Here is a 19,729-nt window from a genome sequence, read left to right as displayed (position 1 = left end):
CCGGCAGTTGTTTGATGTGGAAGTGTTGGCAACGAGGGTAGTAGATGGGGTACTGCAAAGTCTGGTCCACTATGTAGGGTGGGCTAAGGAATTTGACCAATGGGTCAGTGATAGTAGCATCGTTAAAAGGTCGTGTCTGTCTGGTTCTTGTCCAGGCAGCCGTGGCGAGCCACCTCCTCGTGGTGGGTGCTGGGCAATGCCAAGTGCTCGCCGACACCCCCGTAGTGGACCCGGGGGGATATTTGGTCCACCAACCCGTTTGCCGTGGGTTGCGGCGCTGTGTCGGCGGAGAAAGGGATCCTGGTGGTTGAGGGCAATAGGGGCCTGTAACCGTGTTCCTGTTGCTCAATACACCACTTTGGCCCTGACTTCGCCTAGACAGGTGGTTGAATGGGCCCGGTTCAACCAATCGGCTGGTCATGCCGAGCAATGAGCACTAAATTTCATTGCTCGATCATTGTTTGGCTTGGTGTTAATTTAAATATACATATATACATATGCTATGATACATGTGGTTTTTTTTTGTTTTTAAATTGAGAAAATTTGCCTAGATGCCAGTGTCAGAAGGCGGTGGCTCATGGGCCAATCTGGTAGAATTATTAATTATTGATTTTTCTGCTAGAGTATATCATCCGGGTATCCTTGGTGCTGCAAGTAGGAAACCCACTTACAATTAGCATTGTCCTTGTGATACTCCGTGGTGGGTGGGGAGCCCGGATGATGAATCAAAATAATCTTACCATGGACTACCAAATCCCTACAAAAAAAACCAAACGTCAGCTCGACAATGATAATGAACAGAGGTCATCCAACTCAACAGACAATTGGCCACGTTTCCTGGTTCTCAGTACTGTAGACAAGACACCACTTAAACTAAACCCTTTTGTAATCTCTAAGGGCATATATGGCATTGCAGGTGAGGTGAAGAATATAAAACGTTTGCGTTCAGGATCTTTTCTGATTGAATGCAGCAGGAAACAACAAGCCACTAACTTGATGAATACAGAAACGTTTGCTGGAATCCAGGTTTCAGTTACTGAACACAGAACACTGAACAGCAGCAAAGGTATCATTAGAGACAGGGATCGTTTGTTGGCCGAAATGTCAGAACTGGACATCGTTTCTGAAATGTAGGATCAGGGAGTCACATATGTCAAGCGATTCACCACCCGGAAAAATAATGATGTCATTCCAACAAATACGTACCTCATTTCCTTCTCTTCACCAAATCCTTTTAAGTGTGTCAAGGTTGGTTACTGCACTATGTCAGTTGATGTTTACATTCCAAATCCTTTGCGATGTTTCAGATGCCAAAAATATGGTCATGGTGTCAACACGTGCACAAAGCCAATAACATGTGCTCACTGTAGCGAGACTTCACACGTAACTGAAGATTGTGAAAGTACGTTAAAAAAATGCACAAACTGTTCCGGTAATCATTCATCCTTTTCCAAAGACTGTACAGTATGGAAAAAACAAATGGAAATCAACAAAGTTAAATTTACTCAAAATATTAGCTTCGCTGATGCTAAAAAGATTGTTGAATCAACAGTACCCAATGTTTCATATGCATCAGTCATTAAGACACCGTCTGAAAGTTTGTCAAGAGTAAATTCGGCAGTCACTAGTTTTTCCATAGAGTGTCAAACAGATTTGACTTGGGTAACAGCTGACACCCCTCACCTTCTTATACCTGAAGAACAGTCTACTCAGACTTCGGAACCATGTATAAACAGTCAGATCCAAGTTCAGGATCAATCACAGTCATTGCCTCAGTCCACTCAGAAGACTCGTCCAGAAACATGTTCAAAGAAAACAGTTAAAAATACAGTCAAGACTAGGGCAGAAACAGTGAAAAAAGGTGTCAGAGCTTCAAAGGGTTCGGAGAACCATCTTCAATTATTTAACAAATATGGTTCATTGGAGGACATGGATGTGTCAGAAAACATCCATCCCAGGGCACATAGCTTGTCGCCCTCAAAAAAAGCAAGGGGTAGATCCCCTATCCATCCACCTAAAAGATAGGTCATTTAACTAATATCGTACAGTGGAATTGTAGAGGTCTAAGAACTAATTTCAATGAACTACAGCTTTTAGTCCAGGATCTCACACCATCCGCATTCTGTCTGAATGAAACACATCTGAAACAGACAGATAATTTTAACTTACGCCAGTTTAACGCCAATCATTCTCTTTCCCCTCCGGGTGATAGGGCCACTGGAGGTTCTACTATTCTTATACGGCAAGATGTTATTCATAGCCCTGTTATACTAAACACTAATCTCCAAGCTGTTGCAGTGCGACTGACTCTGGGTGTACCATTTACACTATGTTCTCTGTATATTCCGCCTTCTTCAACACTTCAACATACTGACCTTCAATCACTCTATGACCAACTCCCAAAACCATGTGTTATTATGGGTGACCTAAACGGTCACAACCCACTCTGGGGCAGTACTAACACTAACACTAAAGGCAAAATAATTGAAGATTTCATTTCAAATAATGACCTGTGCATATTTAATGATGATTCAAGCACCTATCTGCATCCTGCAACTGGCACTTATTCTTCTCTGGATTTATCTCTTGCTGATTCTAACCTCCTCAATGACTTTGATTGGTCAGTTCATAATGACCTTTGTGGAAGTGACCACTTCCCATCTATCCTCTCAGAAATTACTCCATCCGATTCGCCATCGTTTACAAGATGGAACTTTTCGAAGGCTAACTGGTCTTTATATCAAACTATGTGTCAATCAAAACTGCGACCTGAATGTTTCAGTGATGTAACTGATCCAATTCACACTTTTGCTGACATTCTAAATAAAATAGCTGATGAGTGTATACCACAGTCCTCTACGACTCCATATGTAGGAAAACCGTGGTTCAGTGCAGATTGTAGACAGGCCAGAAAAGCGAGGAAAAAGGCAGAACATTATTTTCGCCGTCATCCAACTGTCCATAACCTAGACAAATTCAAAATACTGAATGCAAAGGCGCGTCGTACCTTTAAACAAAACAAACGACAATCGTGGAGAAATTATGTCTCCAAACTTAATTCACGTACGCCAGTGTCCAAAGTATGGAACATGGTTCAAAGAATTAAAGGTAAAGGTTCAAAATCTGCCGTACACCATCTCAAAGATGGTGATAATTTAATTACTGAAAAATGTCAAATTGCAAATAAAATTGGCGAAACTCTTGCCGAAAATTCTTCATCAGCAAATTATGTCCCTGAGTTTCAGAGATATCAGAAACAACAGGAGAAGACAAGCATTCATTTTGAATCGGATAACGGTGAAGACTATAATGAAATGTTTTCATTACATGAGCTATATACTGCTCTTGAACAAGCTCATGACACAGCAGCAGGTGATGACAATATTCACTATCAGCTGCTGAAACATTTGCCTGAACCATGTCTGGTCACACTTTTAGATATCTTTGACAAAATATGGACATCTGGAAACTTTCCTCCTTCTTGGCGTAATGCCATTGTAATCCCTATACCCAAACCTGGTAAGGATCATACTGATCCTTCCAATTACAGACCGATCTCTTTAACCAGCTGTGTCTGCAAAACCATGGAACGAATGGTAAGTAACATATTAATTTGGTATCTGGAAACCAATAACCTCATTACAAATATTCAGTGTGGTTTTCGGAAGAATAGAAGTACCATTGATCATTTGGTACGTTTAGAATCCTTTGTCAAAAATGCTATAGTAAATAAACAACATGCTGTATCGATATTCTTTGATCTCGAGAAAGCGTATGATACCACCTGGAAGCATGGCATTTTAAAGGATTTACATGATTTTGGGTTGAGAGGTCGTTTACCTCATTTTATATTACAGTTTTTAAAAGACAGACAGTTTCAAGTCCGAGTGGGTTCAACCCTGTCTGACCATTATAATCAGGATCAGGGTGTTCCACAAGGCAGTATTTTGTCTATCACATTATTTAGTATTAAGATAAACAGTTTATCCAAGGTTTTAAACGATTCCATTGATGGATCACTTTTTGTGGATGATTTTAATATTTCTTGTCGCGGTAAAAATATGCATACTATTGAAAGACAATTGCAGTTGTGTTTAAACAAAATAAATAAATGGTGTCTTGAAAACGGCTTTAAAGTTTCTCAGTCTAAAAGTAATTGTATACACTTTTGTAGAAAATATAAGCCACATAAGGACCCTGAACTATCTCTAAATGGCACTCCCATCAAAGTTGTAAAGGAGGCCAAGTTCTTGGGACTTATTTTCGATTCTCATTTAACCTTCTTACCGCACATTAAATCCCTTAAAGCTAAATGCCTGAAGGCACTTGATTTGTTGAAAGTTGTTTCCAACTCAAAGTGGGGAGGGGATCAAACTACCCTCTTACACTTATATCGATCACTCGTCCGTTCCAAACTTGATTATGGCTCCATCGTATATGGTGGAGCCTGCAAAAGCAACCTTAAACTTCTTGATTCTGTCCACCATCAAGGTTTAAGACTTTGTCTTGGATCTTTTCGAACTTCACCTATTGACAGTCTTTATGTTGAGGCCGATGAACCATCTCTGACACAACGTCGTATAAAATTGTCTTTACAATATATTACTAAATTATACTCTAATAAATCTAACCCTGCCTATAATTGTGTGTTCAATCCCCTTCATGAGGATTTGTACGGCAAGAAGTCTTCTCTGGTTCCACCTCTAGGGCTCAGAATTAAACCCTTTCTTTCTTCTGCCGGCATTGAGCTGGAAAATATAGCTCCTTTCCGTCTTCTTTCTTCTCCTCCTTGGCAGTTGGTTAGGCCCCAAGTCGACCTAACATTAACTTCATTTAAAAAATCAGAAACTAATGATTTACAATATAAACAAGAATATAATCAATTAAAAAGTACATATAGCAAGTACAAACCCTTATTTACAGATGGTTCCAAGAACGGTGGCGCAGTTGCTTGTGCCACTGTCATTGGATCCAGAACAATATCTTCTAGCATTCCAGATAACAGCTCCATTTTTACTGCCGAAGCAAATGCAATACTAACAGCTCTTAAATATATTCAAAGACACCCCAAACGTAAACAATATATAATCTTTTCTGACTCTCTTTCTTGCCTTCAAGCTATTAAAAATATTTCTTGTAAACATCCACTTTTAATAGAAATCATTGAATTGTATAATGATCTTGCTACCGGCCAATGCGACATCGTCTTTTGTTGGTTACCCAGCCACGTTGGCATTTCTGGGAACACACTCGCTGACCTTGCTGCTAAAGCAGCACTCAACAAATCTGTGACACCAATTCTCATTCCACACACTGATTATAAAGCTACCATTAGGTCTTACATTCGTGATCTGATGCAGAAAAGGTGGGACACTCAAGTCGGTATCAACAAATTACATGAAATACAACCCTACATTGGTTACACCTACTTGGGTTGTCAGTCCAGATTTGAAGAGGTCATCATGCGACGATGTCGCATTGGCCACACAAGATATACGCATGAATTTTTGCTTAAAGGTGAAGATCCTCCGTTCTGTATCCCTTGTGATGAAAGAATCACAGTCAAGCACGTTTTGCTTGACCGTGTTGAATATTCCATCACAAGGGATAACCCAGTTGTCAGTCCAGATTTGAAGAGGTCATCATGCGACGATGTCGCATTGGCCACACAAGATATACGCATGAATATTTGCTTAAAGGTGAAGATCCTCCGTTCTGTATCCCTTGTGATGAAAGAATCACAGTCAAGCACGTTCTGCTTGACTGTGTTGAATATTCCATCACAAGGGATATCTATTTTAAATCGGGAACTATGAAGGATCTTTTTAGTAACGTTAGTAATCATTTAATCATTGCGTTTTTAAAAGAATTAGATTTATTACATGACTTGTAAATAGATAAATATTTTAAGATTGGAAGTCGAATCAGGAACTACGATTGTTAGTGGCTGTATCCTCGAAGGGGGTTGAAGTACCGTAAAATTATTGTCCTCCTGAGAGGGTACGTAAGTCCAAAAACTGTTGAAGTCAGATTTATTCTTCCACTTTTTTAGCCGTAAAATATGTGTCATTTTAATGTGTGGCTAATCTTGCATACAATCGCTAGCAGCTGAGGGGAAGGTGTAAATCCAGCTAGGGACCATGCAGGTAGCAGAGGTATTGTAAGTCCCCATGGTCCCTAGTATGGTGATCTACCCTCTGTTGTTGGCGATCTATGGCCTGTTTTTATATTGTACTGTCCAAATAATGATACTGTTATATTTTTATAAGTTTCCACTCTAGTTTTAATATTAACTGTGATAGTCTAGTGGTTTTACTGTCCTTCGTCGACAGGTTCTACATAATATGCACACATATATATTTTTTATGTCTCGTATGTTCTCGTCACGATATGGCTGCAACATTGCCGATGTGACAGCCTTAGACGAGGTAGAACAGTGGCTCACACACAACGCAGACGACAGCTTTGAGACTGTAATGTGCGGAGACCTTAACGCACGGGTCGGGCTTAGTAACAACCCCCCTGAGACAGTTGACCAGCCGGGGATCGACAGAGCAGCGTTTCCCGAGGAGGAAAGTGTACCTCTCGATACGAGAAGCTCATGTGATTTAGCTGTAAATACCTTAGGGAGAAAATTACTTGACCTCTGTTTTACTCATAATTTGTACATATGTAATGGTAGATGCGCGGGAGATAGGGAGGGGAACTTTACTTATATATCAGAAGCTGGTTCGAGCGTTATTGACTATTTCATTGCATCTGTAATTATTCATTTACATTGTGAATACTTAATGGTGAACTCGAGAGTTGAATCGAAGCACATGCCTGTTAGTTTGATGTTAAACTTTGATGCAGATGTTACTGTACCTGTAGATAGCGGTGGTGGTAAGGATAATGAAGGTTCAACTCAATATATATGGAACGCAGATAAGGAACAAACGTTTCTAGACACACTGTGTGAGCGCCTACCGGCTCTTGATGATTTAGCAGATTTAGTTAATGTTGATGTTAATAACGCACCTGATCTATTTGTCAAACACGTTTTGAAATCGGCAGATGTGTTTAAAAATACACCCTATAAGCAATCTAAAGGTGGATTCTATACTAGCAGATGTCAGTATGCTAAGCGAGAGGCTAAAAGAGAACTTAGGCGTTATAGAAACACTAAATCAGCCATCAGTAGACGTAAATACTGTGAACTGAGGAATAATTATAAATATGAATGTAGAAAAGCTAAGGTCTCATTTCAGCAAAAGAAAAGTTCTAAGTTAAAATCTTTCATCCATAACACTTCTGCGTTCTGGAAAGAGCTGAGAAGTCTGAATGCTACAAAGAGCCCACGTTGTCCACTAGACAAATCTTTACTGTATAATCATTTTAAAGGGTTGTTCACACCTAGAAATGTAGCTGACGATACCACTGAGAATGATGTTTTCTGTCCTGATGTGAATATTCCTTTAAATGATATTGATAGCTATATTCTTGAGTCGTCTATCACTGATGAGGAAATATGTTCATGTCTTTCCCACCTGAAAAATGGCAAGTCAGCGGGTAGTGATGGTGTAATTACTGAGCTGTTGAAATCATCTAAGCATGTTATTATGCCCTTTTTAAAGGTATTGTTTAATAAGATTTTTGATACAGGCGTTTTTCCCATGGCTTGGACGAAAGCAATAGTTATTCCTTTACATAAAAAGGGCGATCGCAAAAACCCAGATAATTACAGAGGGATTTCAATACTGTGCATATTAAGTAAATTATATACGTCCATTTTGAATGTCCGCATCAGAACCTGGGCAAATATAAGGAGTAAAATTCCCGAAACACAAGCTGGTTTTAGACAAGGGTACTCTACGATTGATCATATTTTTACTTTACATGGTGCTATAGAAAAATGTCTAATTAAGAAAAGGAAAAAGTTATATGTTGCTTTTATTGATTTTAGAAAAGCCTTTGACTCAGTTGACCGTCCGAAGTTATACAAGTGCTTATTCAAATCTGGTCTTCAGGGGAAAATGCTATCTGCTATCATGAGTATATATAGTTCAGTAACAGCCTGTGTTAGAGGTTATAATGGGTATACTGAATATTTTGATTGTCCAATTGGTTTAAAGCAAGGTTGTGTTCTTAGCCCCGTATTGTTTTCCTTTTTCATTAATGGATTATCAGATGACATATCTAGATATGGCAAATATGGAGTGCAGTTATTTCCCGACCTATTAGGAATAATGTTACTTATGTTTGCAGATGATGTTGTTCTTATATCTGATACAATTACAGGCTTACAGAATCAACTTAATATACTGCACAATTACTCTGAATATTCAAGTCTAGAGGTAAATTTAGACAAGACAAATATAGTTGTTTTCAGAAGGGGAGGGCGCTTAGCAAGGAATGAAAAGTGGTTTTTAAATGGCCAGCCAATAACAACATTAAGTACTTATAAATATCTGGGAGTTGTATTTTCGTCAACATTCAAGATGAGAAATTGCATCACTGATTTAGCATTGAGGGGCAGGCGGGCCTTAATGGAAGTAATAAGTAATTTAAATGGTATTGGAATAATAGACCCCAGTGTGTACTTCAAAATTTTTGATGCCCAGATACAGCCGATATTACTGTACGGAGCAGAACTCTGGGGAATGCATAGATTTTATGAAATAGAAAAGGTCCATTTAATAGCCTGCAAACGTTTCTTGAATGTCAGCCCTCAAACACCTACTGCTATTGTATATGGTGAATGTGGAAGATATCCTCTCTATATAAACGCATTGTGTAAAACTTTGAAATATTGGGTAAAGGTTATTCATATGCATGAAGATAGAATCCCCTTGAAAGTGTACAAAATGCAAGTGTATTACGATAACTGTGGCTACAAGACATATGCTTCTTACATAAGAGAAATACTTTTTGCACATGGGTTTGGTTACGTCTGGATGTCCCAGACAGTTGGTGACGCAGCTTTATTTCTAAGTAGATTCAAGACTGTTGCAATCAATATATTTTTTCAATCATGGAACAGTACATTGAATAACAGTTCACGATACCATATGTACCGTGAGTTTAAAAGTCTGTTAACTCCAGAAAAATATTTATCATGTATATTGGACAAAAAGTTTCGAAATATTTTGACCAAATTCCGATGTGGATTATTAAGGCTAAAGTATAATGAAGGTAGATGGTTGAATGTTGAGGTTGCTGAACGTAGTTGCCCTCTGTGTAATCTAGGTGTAGAAGACGAGTACCATTTCATCTTTATATGTACTGAATATAACGCACTAAGATTAAAATACTTGCCATGTATATATCAGAAACAACCAAACTACTATAAATTTAAGTCTCTGTTATCAACGAACAATGAAACAACTTTAAGAAATTTATGTAAATATATCTATCATGCTTATAAAAGCAGGACAACCAAACTTCAATAATTTTTCTTCAAACCACAGGTTCGTACATTTTAACCATATATTTACATTTGTGTGTATATATGTTTATATCACAATGTTATATTCATAGTGACAAGAATCTGTTAATACAATCCACATGTACCATTAATATGTATACCCTGTAATAATTAACTTATATTTGTAACAATTGCGTGTATATTGTATATGGGCCTGTGGCCTACGTACGGAATAAAAATACTTGACTTGACTTGACGTTAAATCTTAACTCACTCACTCACTGGTTCTTGTCCAAATGACATCTTCAAATTTCATCTGTTTTCATCTGTAAGCGATCAGCTGCACAGTTGGAGAGGCGTAGACTCTCTGGTAACTATAAAGATCCCAATATCTTCGCCTGAGATAGCCAGGGACATTCTGGATCTGTCAAGAGAGGTTAGGTCATGGAATGGGTCCACCCCAGGAGCAGAGTTCAAGTTCCTTGATGTGCACAGTCCAGCTATTTTGTTTGGTGATGAATGGTGGGTCAGGATAATAAACCAGACAGGTGACTTCGTATACATTAACCGTGAGACCATCATTTTCAGGTACTACGAAAGAAAGCCACGAGAGGAGTATACTCTGGACATGAGAAAGAGACTTTGTCATAGAGGTTTCATGTTCAAAATCAAATTTGTTCGAGAAAAGGGAAACAGATTTGATCTCAACCTTCTCGGGGTTACCCTAAGGTACTAAGATGTGATGTCCTCTATCTGACAGCTGATTTTCAGCTTTTGCTTACGTTTTGTTTCAAATATGATGATACTGTTTAGCTTTTGGCTAACTTTGATGCTTATTCTGTTATCCCCTTGTCGACTAGGTATGTCGACAGGAAATATCTGTCAACATCACAAAATAAAAAAATGTATGAAGTGTTTAAAAAACATACCAAAGTTACTACCGACAAGAAATAAGGGAACTAATGAAATAATAGCGAATTTGAAACTGCTTTAAATATCCACTAAATCAATTTTAGGCGTAAAGTGCAATATCTGGTGTGTCCACCATGTTGGGCAACACATTCACGGCACCTTGATGGCATGCTGTTAATCAATTTCCGGATGGTTGCCCGTGGTATTGCCCGCCATTCCTCTTAGAGAGCTGCACCAAGCTGGGCCAGGTTGGCGGGTCCTGGGTCCCTGGCGTACACCCTTCGACCAAGAACGTCCCAGAGATGTTCAATTGGGGACAGGTCTGGGGACGTAGAGTGCCAGTCCAATGACTGGATACCTTCTTGTCGGAGATAAGCGGAGACAATTCGTGCCCGATGTGGTCTGGCATTATCATCTTGGAATACAAAATTTCGGCCGATAACTCTAGCCAATGGAGCCACACCAGGACGCAATATTTGGTCAACGTATCGCTGACCAGTCATGGCTCCGTTAATGATGACCAAATCTGATCGTCTGTCATGTGTAATCGCACCCCACACCATGACAGTACCACCTCCATATCGACCATGGTCAAGAATTGCTGCTCTGGCATATCGCTCCCCGCTCCGACGCCAACAACGTTTTCTGCCATCTGTGAATCGTAGGCAAAACCTTGACTCATCAGAGAACATGGTGTAACGCCAGTGGCGCATAGCCCGTCCCTGATGCTGCCTAGCCCATGCCAATCTTTGGTGCTTATGGTGAGATGAAAGGGTGACACCCTTAAAAGGCCGTCTTGCTTTCAGACGAGCTTGATAGAGTCGGTTTTTACGGTTGAGGTTGAAATGCGTCTTTCTGTGAGTGTGCGGAATTCTCTATTGATGGCTGGGGCCGATTTAAACCTATCGCGTAGAGCAATTAACGTAATGAGACGATCCTGTCGTGGTGTCATTGATTTTGGTCTACCACGCCCAGGTCTCGTTGCAACCCCACCCGCTTGACGGTACTTATCCCACAGGCGTGAAATTACACTTTTTGATTTACCCATCTGCTGGGCAACTTCACATAATGATGTCCGCCCCCCACTCTATCATCCCCACAATTCTCCATTTTGTTGCTTCACCGAGATACTGCCTCGGAGGCATTTCTGTCAGTAAGTGTCAATCTCTATTGCATTAGTGATTGCGACTTCTCCAGTACATTTACAGGAGTTAACTTCTGTATGCACGTGCAGCACGTGCTGGGCATGCATTATGCGAAATTCCATTGTCATTGGATGTTGCGTTTGGGAGATACGCCACGATAACGGACCCTGTCACAGTCAAAGAAAGGGGGCATACAGTATAGGCAATTATTTGAAAGCTGGAAAGTTGAAAAGTACATTTTGACGGTTCATAGTATTCCAGCTATGCAGAAGCGTTTGTTACAGGAAAGAAAGCTGAGGAAGAGTATGTTGAAAAGATACCGTTCAGTTGTTCACCAGGCAAAGACACTCCAGACTCAAAAACAGATGTTGCAGAAAAAGATCAAAAATATATATTGCATGTTATTGCAAAATCAGAACAGTAAATCAGTCAGACCCTTCAGGGTTTTAGAACCTAATGCATGTTTGTTTAGATCTCAGATACATAAAAGAAAAAGATGTTATTGAGTGATTGTAGGAAGTCTTTGGCTTTTGTCGGGAGGTACAGCATGGAAGCAGTCTCTGTACATGTTAGACAGGAAGATGGCAAACAGTTACGTTTATCTCTGGATAAAAATTCAGTTTCAGACGTTAAAGAGAATGACACTGCCATTGATTTAGATACACTATTGTATGTTAAGGATTCTGAAAACATATCAAACAAAGCTTATCATGAATTATCAATGGTTGTACCAGACATGCCACGTTTACATTCAGTTGTCAAAAGAGCTAAGGAAATCAACGTTGATGTGAAGATCAGGGACACACCAAATGATACTGTTGGTGTACAGCGGTCTCTGAGAGATGACTTACTAACTGTGTATCTAACATTGTTGCATCAGTGAAGGGTAAGGCCACACTTTCAAAGCAATCTGTTAATGTTGAACTCACGGGTGATGGCACAGATCTAGGGCGGAGAAAAAAGGTGATAAATTTTGGCTTTACTATATTGGATGAAGATCTATGTACTTCAGTCAGGGGAAACTTATGATAATATAAGAAAAGCCCTAGAAGATATAGTCACAGAAGCAAAAGCATGAAACACTCTGAACACTGGAGGTTCTCTGGTTTCCTAGGTGGAGATTTAAAGTTTCTAAACATGGTGTGTGGTATTGCATCATGTTCCTGCACTTACAGCTGTGTTTGGTGCAAATGTCCTAACTTTGACAGACATGATATGAGTAGAGAGTAGTCACTTGTTGATGGTCAGAAAGGAGCCAGGACAGTAGAGGAAATTACTGCAATGTCCAACAAACAAAGTAAGAATTTCAACAGTCTTTATCCACCCCTGTTCAGTTTTATTGCCTTAACCAGAGTAGTGCCTGATTTGCTACATTTGTACCTTCGATTATCTGACCAGCTGGTGAAACATCTGATCACTGAGCTTAGAAGGAGGGACAACATTCAAAGGTGCAATGGGAAATATGATAGGTCCAAGTGTGGAAAAGTGTTTAAGTTTGAGAATTTTGTACAAACAAATAAGTTAGATTTCTAACATGACCAGTCACATACTTTCATTGTTTGAGGTGAACGCCGATAGTTTCGTTTTAGTTTCAATAGATAATATACAGGTATATACCCGCAGGAGCTATTTAAGGATTTGATGCAGGTATTTGTGTCGGAAACGTTAGAATTATTCTATGCCGCTTTCACTGGTGTGGTCTGGACTCTCAGAATTTAGATTTATTATATTAAGTTCCGTCCATTTAAAATGTAATTCATTTTATTCTGTTAAACGTGGGTGAGACCATGTCCGAACCACGTTGAAAGATGGTAATTGATTTATACATGGGTGCATGTGCAAGACGTCATCTGCGTCGTAGTTTATATGACATAAAGTAGACGGGTTTATATTCGGCTATTGTTCCTTATTGATAAGATACACCAAAAGATACACCATAGCTACTCCAGTACATCTGTAGAGTAATGACATTGAGTGTAGAACATTAAAATGCCACTATAAAAGGTACAATATTTCTGCAAGTCTTGTGTCGCAATTTTGCATGAATGATAGCATATTTGCTTGTCAAGAATACGTTTATCGAGAAAATGTTCTCATTTTATTTTATCTTTAAAGGACTCATTCAATGACCGTTGCATATGTCTTTAACATTGCCGAAGCGCCATAAAATAACGACTGAAACTAATGTAGACCTGCCACCCCTACATCCAAAAATGGAGTTGCCCGAAAGAAAGGAAACACGGCAAGTACAAGGTGTTTTGACTTGTTTGGAACAGACCGTGGCTTTATGCAAATTAGTGTGCGATGATATTGTATTTCAAATGACACTTTTGCACATTTTGGAATTAGAATTAACGTCAAAATAAACGATATCGGTCGTAAGAAATCATTCCTTTCAATCTAAAACAATTATGGATATAGCTAATATGGAGTTTCACTATCACTACAAAAGGAAGGGGTCATCTCAAAAGCAAAACTAGGACGGGTGAAGCAGACAAGTGTTGGGGTCGAGCTGGGTTATAGAGATATCAACTAAGATATGATAATCCCATAGGGGAATTAAAAGTAGGGAAGTAGGGTATGTCCTAACAAATATAGCATATATAACAATATCCAGGATGGTCATGCCACCTATAGACAGGGGAGTATATGCATGACGCCACACTACCCTCGAAAAATTCTAACAAAAGGTTTCTCAATGGCTTTAACTTCTACTTGGTATGGTTATCAACAGAAAAAAGTCTATCAAAATCCCCCTGTGCAAAAGGTGTTAAAGTCAGTCCTTTCTCTAACATGATATCAAGCCCCAGCCTACTAAAAATGATACAGATGAAGAATAAGTTGTTAGGTGAGTAGTATCCACTGCTTGTTTACATTGGAGACAGCACATTTCTCAGCACATATGGTTGAAGACTTCTTCCAGCTCATAGTGTGAATTTTAGGAAAATATAATTATTGAGATATGAATTTTGTTGAGTTAGTATGTATACATCAGCATAAACCACCAAAAAACGGTGAGTGATATAAAATGTGTAAGTAATTCCATCTCAGTGAATGTGTTGTCTGCTATGATGTCAATGTAACCATCAGAAGCACCACTACATCGAATAGTGAGTAATCCATAATAAAACCTACGACACTGGTTGTTAAATATCAAACAAACAAGACTCCCTACAGGTTTCATTCAGAAAAATGCAGTATAATGTTTAATTTCACAGAAAAATGCAGCCACTCTACTTAGACCCAAGCTGCGCTGCAGTGTATGATACCATCTCTGCATGGAGGTTGTCCTACTTAACAAAAACTATTTTCTTGATGACTTATCATACATTCTTAGATACCCAAGTGCATATTTAAATAAGAATAATTTGTACTTTGTTCCTACTTGTTTTATCATAATACCATAGAGTTAAATGTTAACCATTTGAAACAATTAGTTTTGATGTCGTTTGATATCATTTTAAAAAACATGAAATACTTAAGTGCATAATGAAATGAATCAATTTTATTTTATTGTTTTAGAAAATATATAATGCAGAAAAATCCTATTTTGATATTTTAGATTTATAGTAATGAATGAAGACAAAATAATTAATAAAATTGTGCTGAAGGAATTTAATGCCAGCATGAATTCTCCAGAGTTTTATCATTTGTTTCATACCACAACTGGCGAACACTTACTCCAGTGTCATTTATGTTATGACTGTGACATTGTGACAATTGTATCAATGCTGCTAGTGCTCAGAGAGGTGATGACATCCATGTGGAAGCACTTGCACTGATATGGAACATCAGAAGAAGAAAAAAAAGAAACACTAAAACCCCCTTTGAAGTGAAGTTCTCGTGTTTTGAAGGAATCTTTCAACAGTAATTCTGATTGTATATTTTGTGGTAACACAGTCTCCTTGCGTAGTCAGATTTCAGCTACGTCAAGACTTTCAACTTTGCGAAGACAGTACTAGATTGTTGCGAAAAAAGATGTGATGATTGGTATCTTGCAGTGAAATGACGCATTCAGTACTATGGTGGAGATCTGCATCCAGCTGATTGCATCTATCATCATCTGTGCAGTGTACACTAACTATCGTAGTGGCAGTGATGTACCAGTCAAATTTCGTGATGACCCTAGAACCAAAACACCTGGTCGTCCTAAAGACAGTGATCTAGAGCAGGCCTTGCAAAAATGTGTTTGTATCTCGAGGACAATGATGAAGAACAGATGACTTTTACGTATGTTCGGCAAAGAATGAGGAAATACCTCATCGGTGAAAATTCTGTCTCCTACACCAACTGCCATTTGAAGAACAAACTGAAGGAACTCTATGGTGACTCTATCTATATAGCTGACAGAGAAGAAGTAAGTGAAAATGATCACATTCAGGGAGAAAACTTCTAATATCCCCCGGACATATTACTAAAAAGGAGAACGTGAAGGCGACGAGGAAACACTAAAGAAGACCGTAATTGAAACTGCTGCAAAATTGATCAAAAGTGATATTAAAACAGATGTACAAACTGTTACTGATTGCTATCCGAAATGGGAAGAACTTGGACTTCATTCTTCTCTGTCATTCCTTCCAGAGACACTGCAGAACTTGCTCAATTGTCTGTTGGAAAAAACAAATCAAGACAAGTTGCTGCTATTGACCAAGCCATAGTACAGGCAGTGAGACCAAGGGCTATTATTTCACCACTCCAGATTGGCTTTGGGGTACAAGTCCATCACCTTTATCGCTCAAAATTCCTTGTGGAAACATTGTCTTCCATGGGGTACAGTTCGTCATACATGGAAGTATTACCTTTTGAAAAAAACATGCTGCAAGTTGTGTCACACCCGAGTTGCTGCTTGAAGAGCTGGATGTGCCAGTTATATCAGTATTGTTTGCTTGTGACAATGTTGATCACAACACCATTACCGTTGATGGGAAAGGTACCTTTCATGGAATGGGCATGATGGCTGCAATGACTCCAGGTGGAAAATCATGTCATTTGGTAACAAGGCATAGAAAATCAGAACTGAATATTGCAAGCATGTCAAATATTGATATTAAGGAATACAGTTTCAACAGCCATATTCTTAACAAGGTGACGTTTAAACACCTCCCTTGTTTTCAGGCCTGTGATAATAAATGGTGGGACACCCAGGTAGGCATCAATAAATTACATGCAAATTGAAGAGGTCGTTATGAGACGATGCCGTGTTGGTCACACCACATATACACATGAATACCTCTTGAAAGGTGAAGATCCTCCGTTTTGCATCCCTTGTGATGAAAGAATCACAGTCAAGCATGTCTTGCTTGACTGTGTTGAATATTTCATTACAAGTGATAATTATTTTAAATCAAGACCTATGAAGGATCTTTTAACAATAACAATTCTCTTTTAATTATTGAATTTTAAAAAGAATTAGATTTGTTAAATGAATTGTGAATAGATAAATATCTTATGATTGGAAGTTTGAATTAGTAACTAAGATTGTTAGTGACTGTATCCTCGAGGAGGTTTAAGTACCGTAAAATTATTGTCCTCCTGAGAGGGTACGTAAGTCTCAAACCATTCCAATTAGAAATCAGTCGTTTTGTGGATATTGGCGGATACATTCCTTGAACAAGGTAATAGCCTGACAATGCTCCTATAACTTTACTTTGTTTTAATTTTAATATTTTCATTTTGTTTTGTTGCCGTAGCATTCAACATAATCATTGTTTTGGTCTTGAAGTGTAATAATACAGGCAACATATACTAGGGCATTGTCATACTATACTTACGACATCGTCTTCTGTTGGTTACCCAGACATGTTGGAATCTCTGGTAACACTTTGGCTGACCTTGCTGCTAAGGCAGCGCTAAACAAATCTGTGACACCACTTCATATTCCCTATACTGATTATGAACACGAAGCTACAATTAGATCTTACATCCGTGATCTGATGCAGAAGAAGTGGGACACCCAAGTAGGTATCAATAAATTACATGCAACAAAACCATATGTTGGTTACACCTACTTGGGTTGTCGGTCCAGATTTGAAGAGGTCATTATACGACGATGGCGTATTGGCCACTCTAGGTATACGCATGGATATTTTTTGAAAGGTCAGGATCCTCCGTTCTGCATCCCTTGTGATGAAATCATGCTTGACCGTGTTGAATATTCCATCACAAGGGACAATTATTTTAAATCAAGAACTATGAAGGACCTTTTTAGTAACGTACGTTCTCATTTAATTATTGCATTTTTAAAAGAATTGAATTTATTGACTGACATGTAAATAAATAAGTATTTTATGATTGGAAGTTGAATTAGCAGCTAAGCTTGTTAGTGGCTGTATCCTCGAAGGGGGTTGAAGTACCGTAAAATTATTGTCCTCCTGAGAGGGTACGTAAGTCCCAAAACGGTTTAAGTCAGATTTAATCTTCCATTTTTGTAATCGTAGAATATGTGTCATTTTAAGTTGTGGCTAATCTTGCATACAGTCGCCAACAGCTGAGGGTATGGTGTAAGTCCAGCCAGGGACCATGCAGGTAGCAGAGGTACTGTAAGTCTCCATGGTCCCTGGTATGGTGATCTACCCTCTATTGTTGGCGATCTGTGGCCTGTTTTTAGATTGTACTGTCCAAATAGTGATACTATCATTTTTTAAGTTTCCACTCCAGTTTTAATACTAACTGTGATAATCTAGTGGTTTTACTGTCCTTCGTAGGCAGCTGGGTCTTCATAATATCCATATATATTCTTTTTTGTCATGTATGTTCTCGTCACGATATGGCTGCAATATTGCCGATGTGACGTTAAATATTATAAATAAACTCACTCACTCATACTATACTACATTGTCAAACCATACATTCGCTATGAGTATCAGCAGATCCTTCCTTTTTAAGTTTCAAAGTGCATACGAGTATAATTATGAAGTAATTAGGACTATACGACCAGATGTAAAGAGGTACATTGACATGTGTCTACATACTGGTGAGTGAACGTTTGCAAAGCAAATGAAATTAGCAAGTGAAGAAATTTATCGCGCAGTATTTTCACTTCGACCGCCACCTCGCTTCCGTGGAAGAAGTTATGTTACAAGTTGTGTCATGCAAAATCTTTTTGGTCATGATTCAAATACATATTTAACTACTAGTAAAAAGTAGTTTTGATTTTCTAACGTGATGAACCATAATCTCAATAATTCTAACGGAACCATAATCTCAATAATTCTAACGGACTTCACGATTCTCAAAAATGGCGGCGCCCTGTCTGAGGATGAATGCTATTTAAGTTTGTTTTCACCTACTTACAAAATCAAAATTACTTTTCACTGGTAGTAAAATATGTATTTTATTGATGGGCATTAGAATTTTACATGACATTGCTTATAACATAACAATTTACTTACGATAATAATGTCACTTCGACCACAACCTCGCGTTATGTTCATGCAAAATCCTTTTGGTCAGTAATGTGTGGTAAGCAGTTTTGATTTTATAAGCTCGATGAAACTTGAACTCCATTTTCTATCCTGGGAGCGTGGTAAGGGGCGAACCATCCGATTTAGCATATACTACAGGCTTCCACAACGCTCGCTTCGCACACACAAACAACCAATTTAAGCACAGACTACGGGGTTCGGTGGAGATCTGTGCAATAGTGACGCCATCACCCGACCCCAAGGAGTAGTTGACGGCAACACAACAATTCGGCATGTCTTTGGTGACGTCGAGAAATCAGCAAAATGACCAGCTTCCTAGACATTTTCTATACAACTAACTGAAACTCGTTCCTTCTATGACGTCACTGCAGTCCTCTGCCGACAAGAGTTACGTAACCTGTTTGTGGTTTCATTTGCGGGCGAGAGAGAAGCAGACGACTTTTTAGCAACTTTTACTTTCTGGTATTAACTAACCACAAGTTCTTTTTCACACATTCGTAAGTTATTTGTCACACCTGGTTGGTGACACTTGGTCCATCGCAACAGGCTGAAATATCTGGTCGTGGTCCTCCATCTACTGTTTCAGGATTTTTAACTGTCAGTGTCCCCAAATGTAGTACATGAACTACTTTTAGACCGATTGTCATCGTTCAAGACTATCCATCGTCTACAAAAACACACACAATTACTAGCTTCAGTAACCTGTCAAGGCATACGTGAATCTCTTCAGGTAGCTTGACCATCATTACAGTTTTTCACCGCACAGCTGTGTTACAGCCATCCTTAGACACATCTGAAAGTAAGAATTTATATGTGACGGGAAGAGATATATTTCCAGCTCA

General features: G+C 38.8%; 1 protein-coding gene across 1 annotated transcript; it reads left to right on the top strand.

The window, feature by feature from the left end:
* The first annotated feature begins 8,528 nt into the window (after positions 1 to 8,528).
* On the top strand, positions 8,529 to 9,431 carry LOC137281166 (uncharacterized). Its single transcript, XM_067812292.1, has one exon. It carries the CDS (start codon positions 8,529 to 8,531, stop codon positions 9,429 to 9,431), a length of 903 nt encoding a protein of 300 aa, XP_067668393.1.
* The last annotated feature ends 10,298 nt before the right edge of the window (positions 9,432 to 19,729 follow it).

This window comes from Haliotis asinina, chromosome 4 (assembly GCF_037392515.1).
Source record: "Haliotis asinina isolate JCU_RB_2024 chromosome 4, JCU_Hal_asi_v2, whole genome shotgun sequence".
In the NCBI taxonomy this organism is placed as follows: domain Eukaryota; kingdom Metazoa; phylum Mollusca; class Gastropoda; order Lepetellida; family Haliotidae; genus Haliotis; species Haliotis asinina.
The sequence above is the reverse complement of the archived record's forward strand: the minus strand, read 5'-3'. Positions and strand labels throughout refer to the sequence as shown.

What these genes read in the sequence shown, in the direction of transcription:
- LOC137281166 (XM_067812292.1), top strand. Translation starts at nt 8,529, where the DNA reads ATGGAAGTAATAAGTAATTTAAATGGTATTGGAATAATAGACCCCAGT.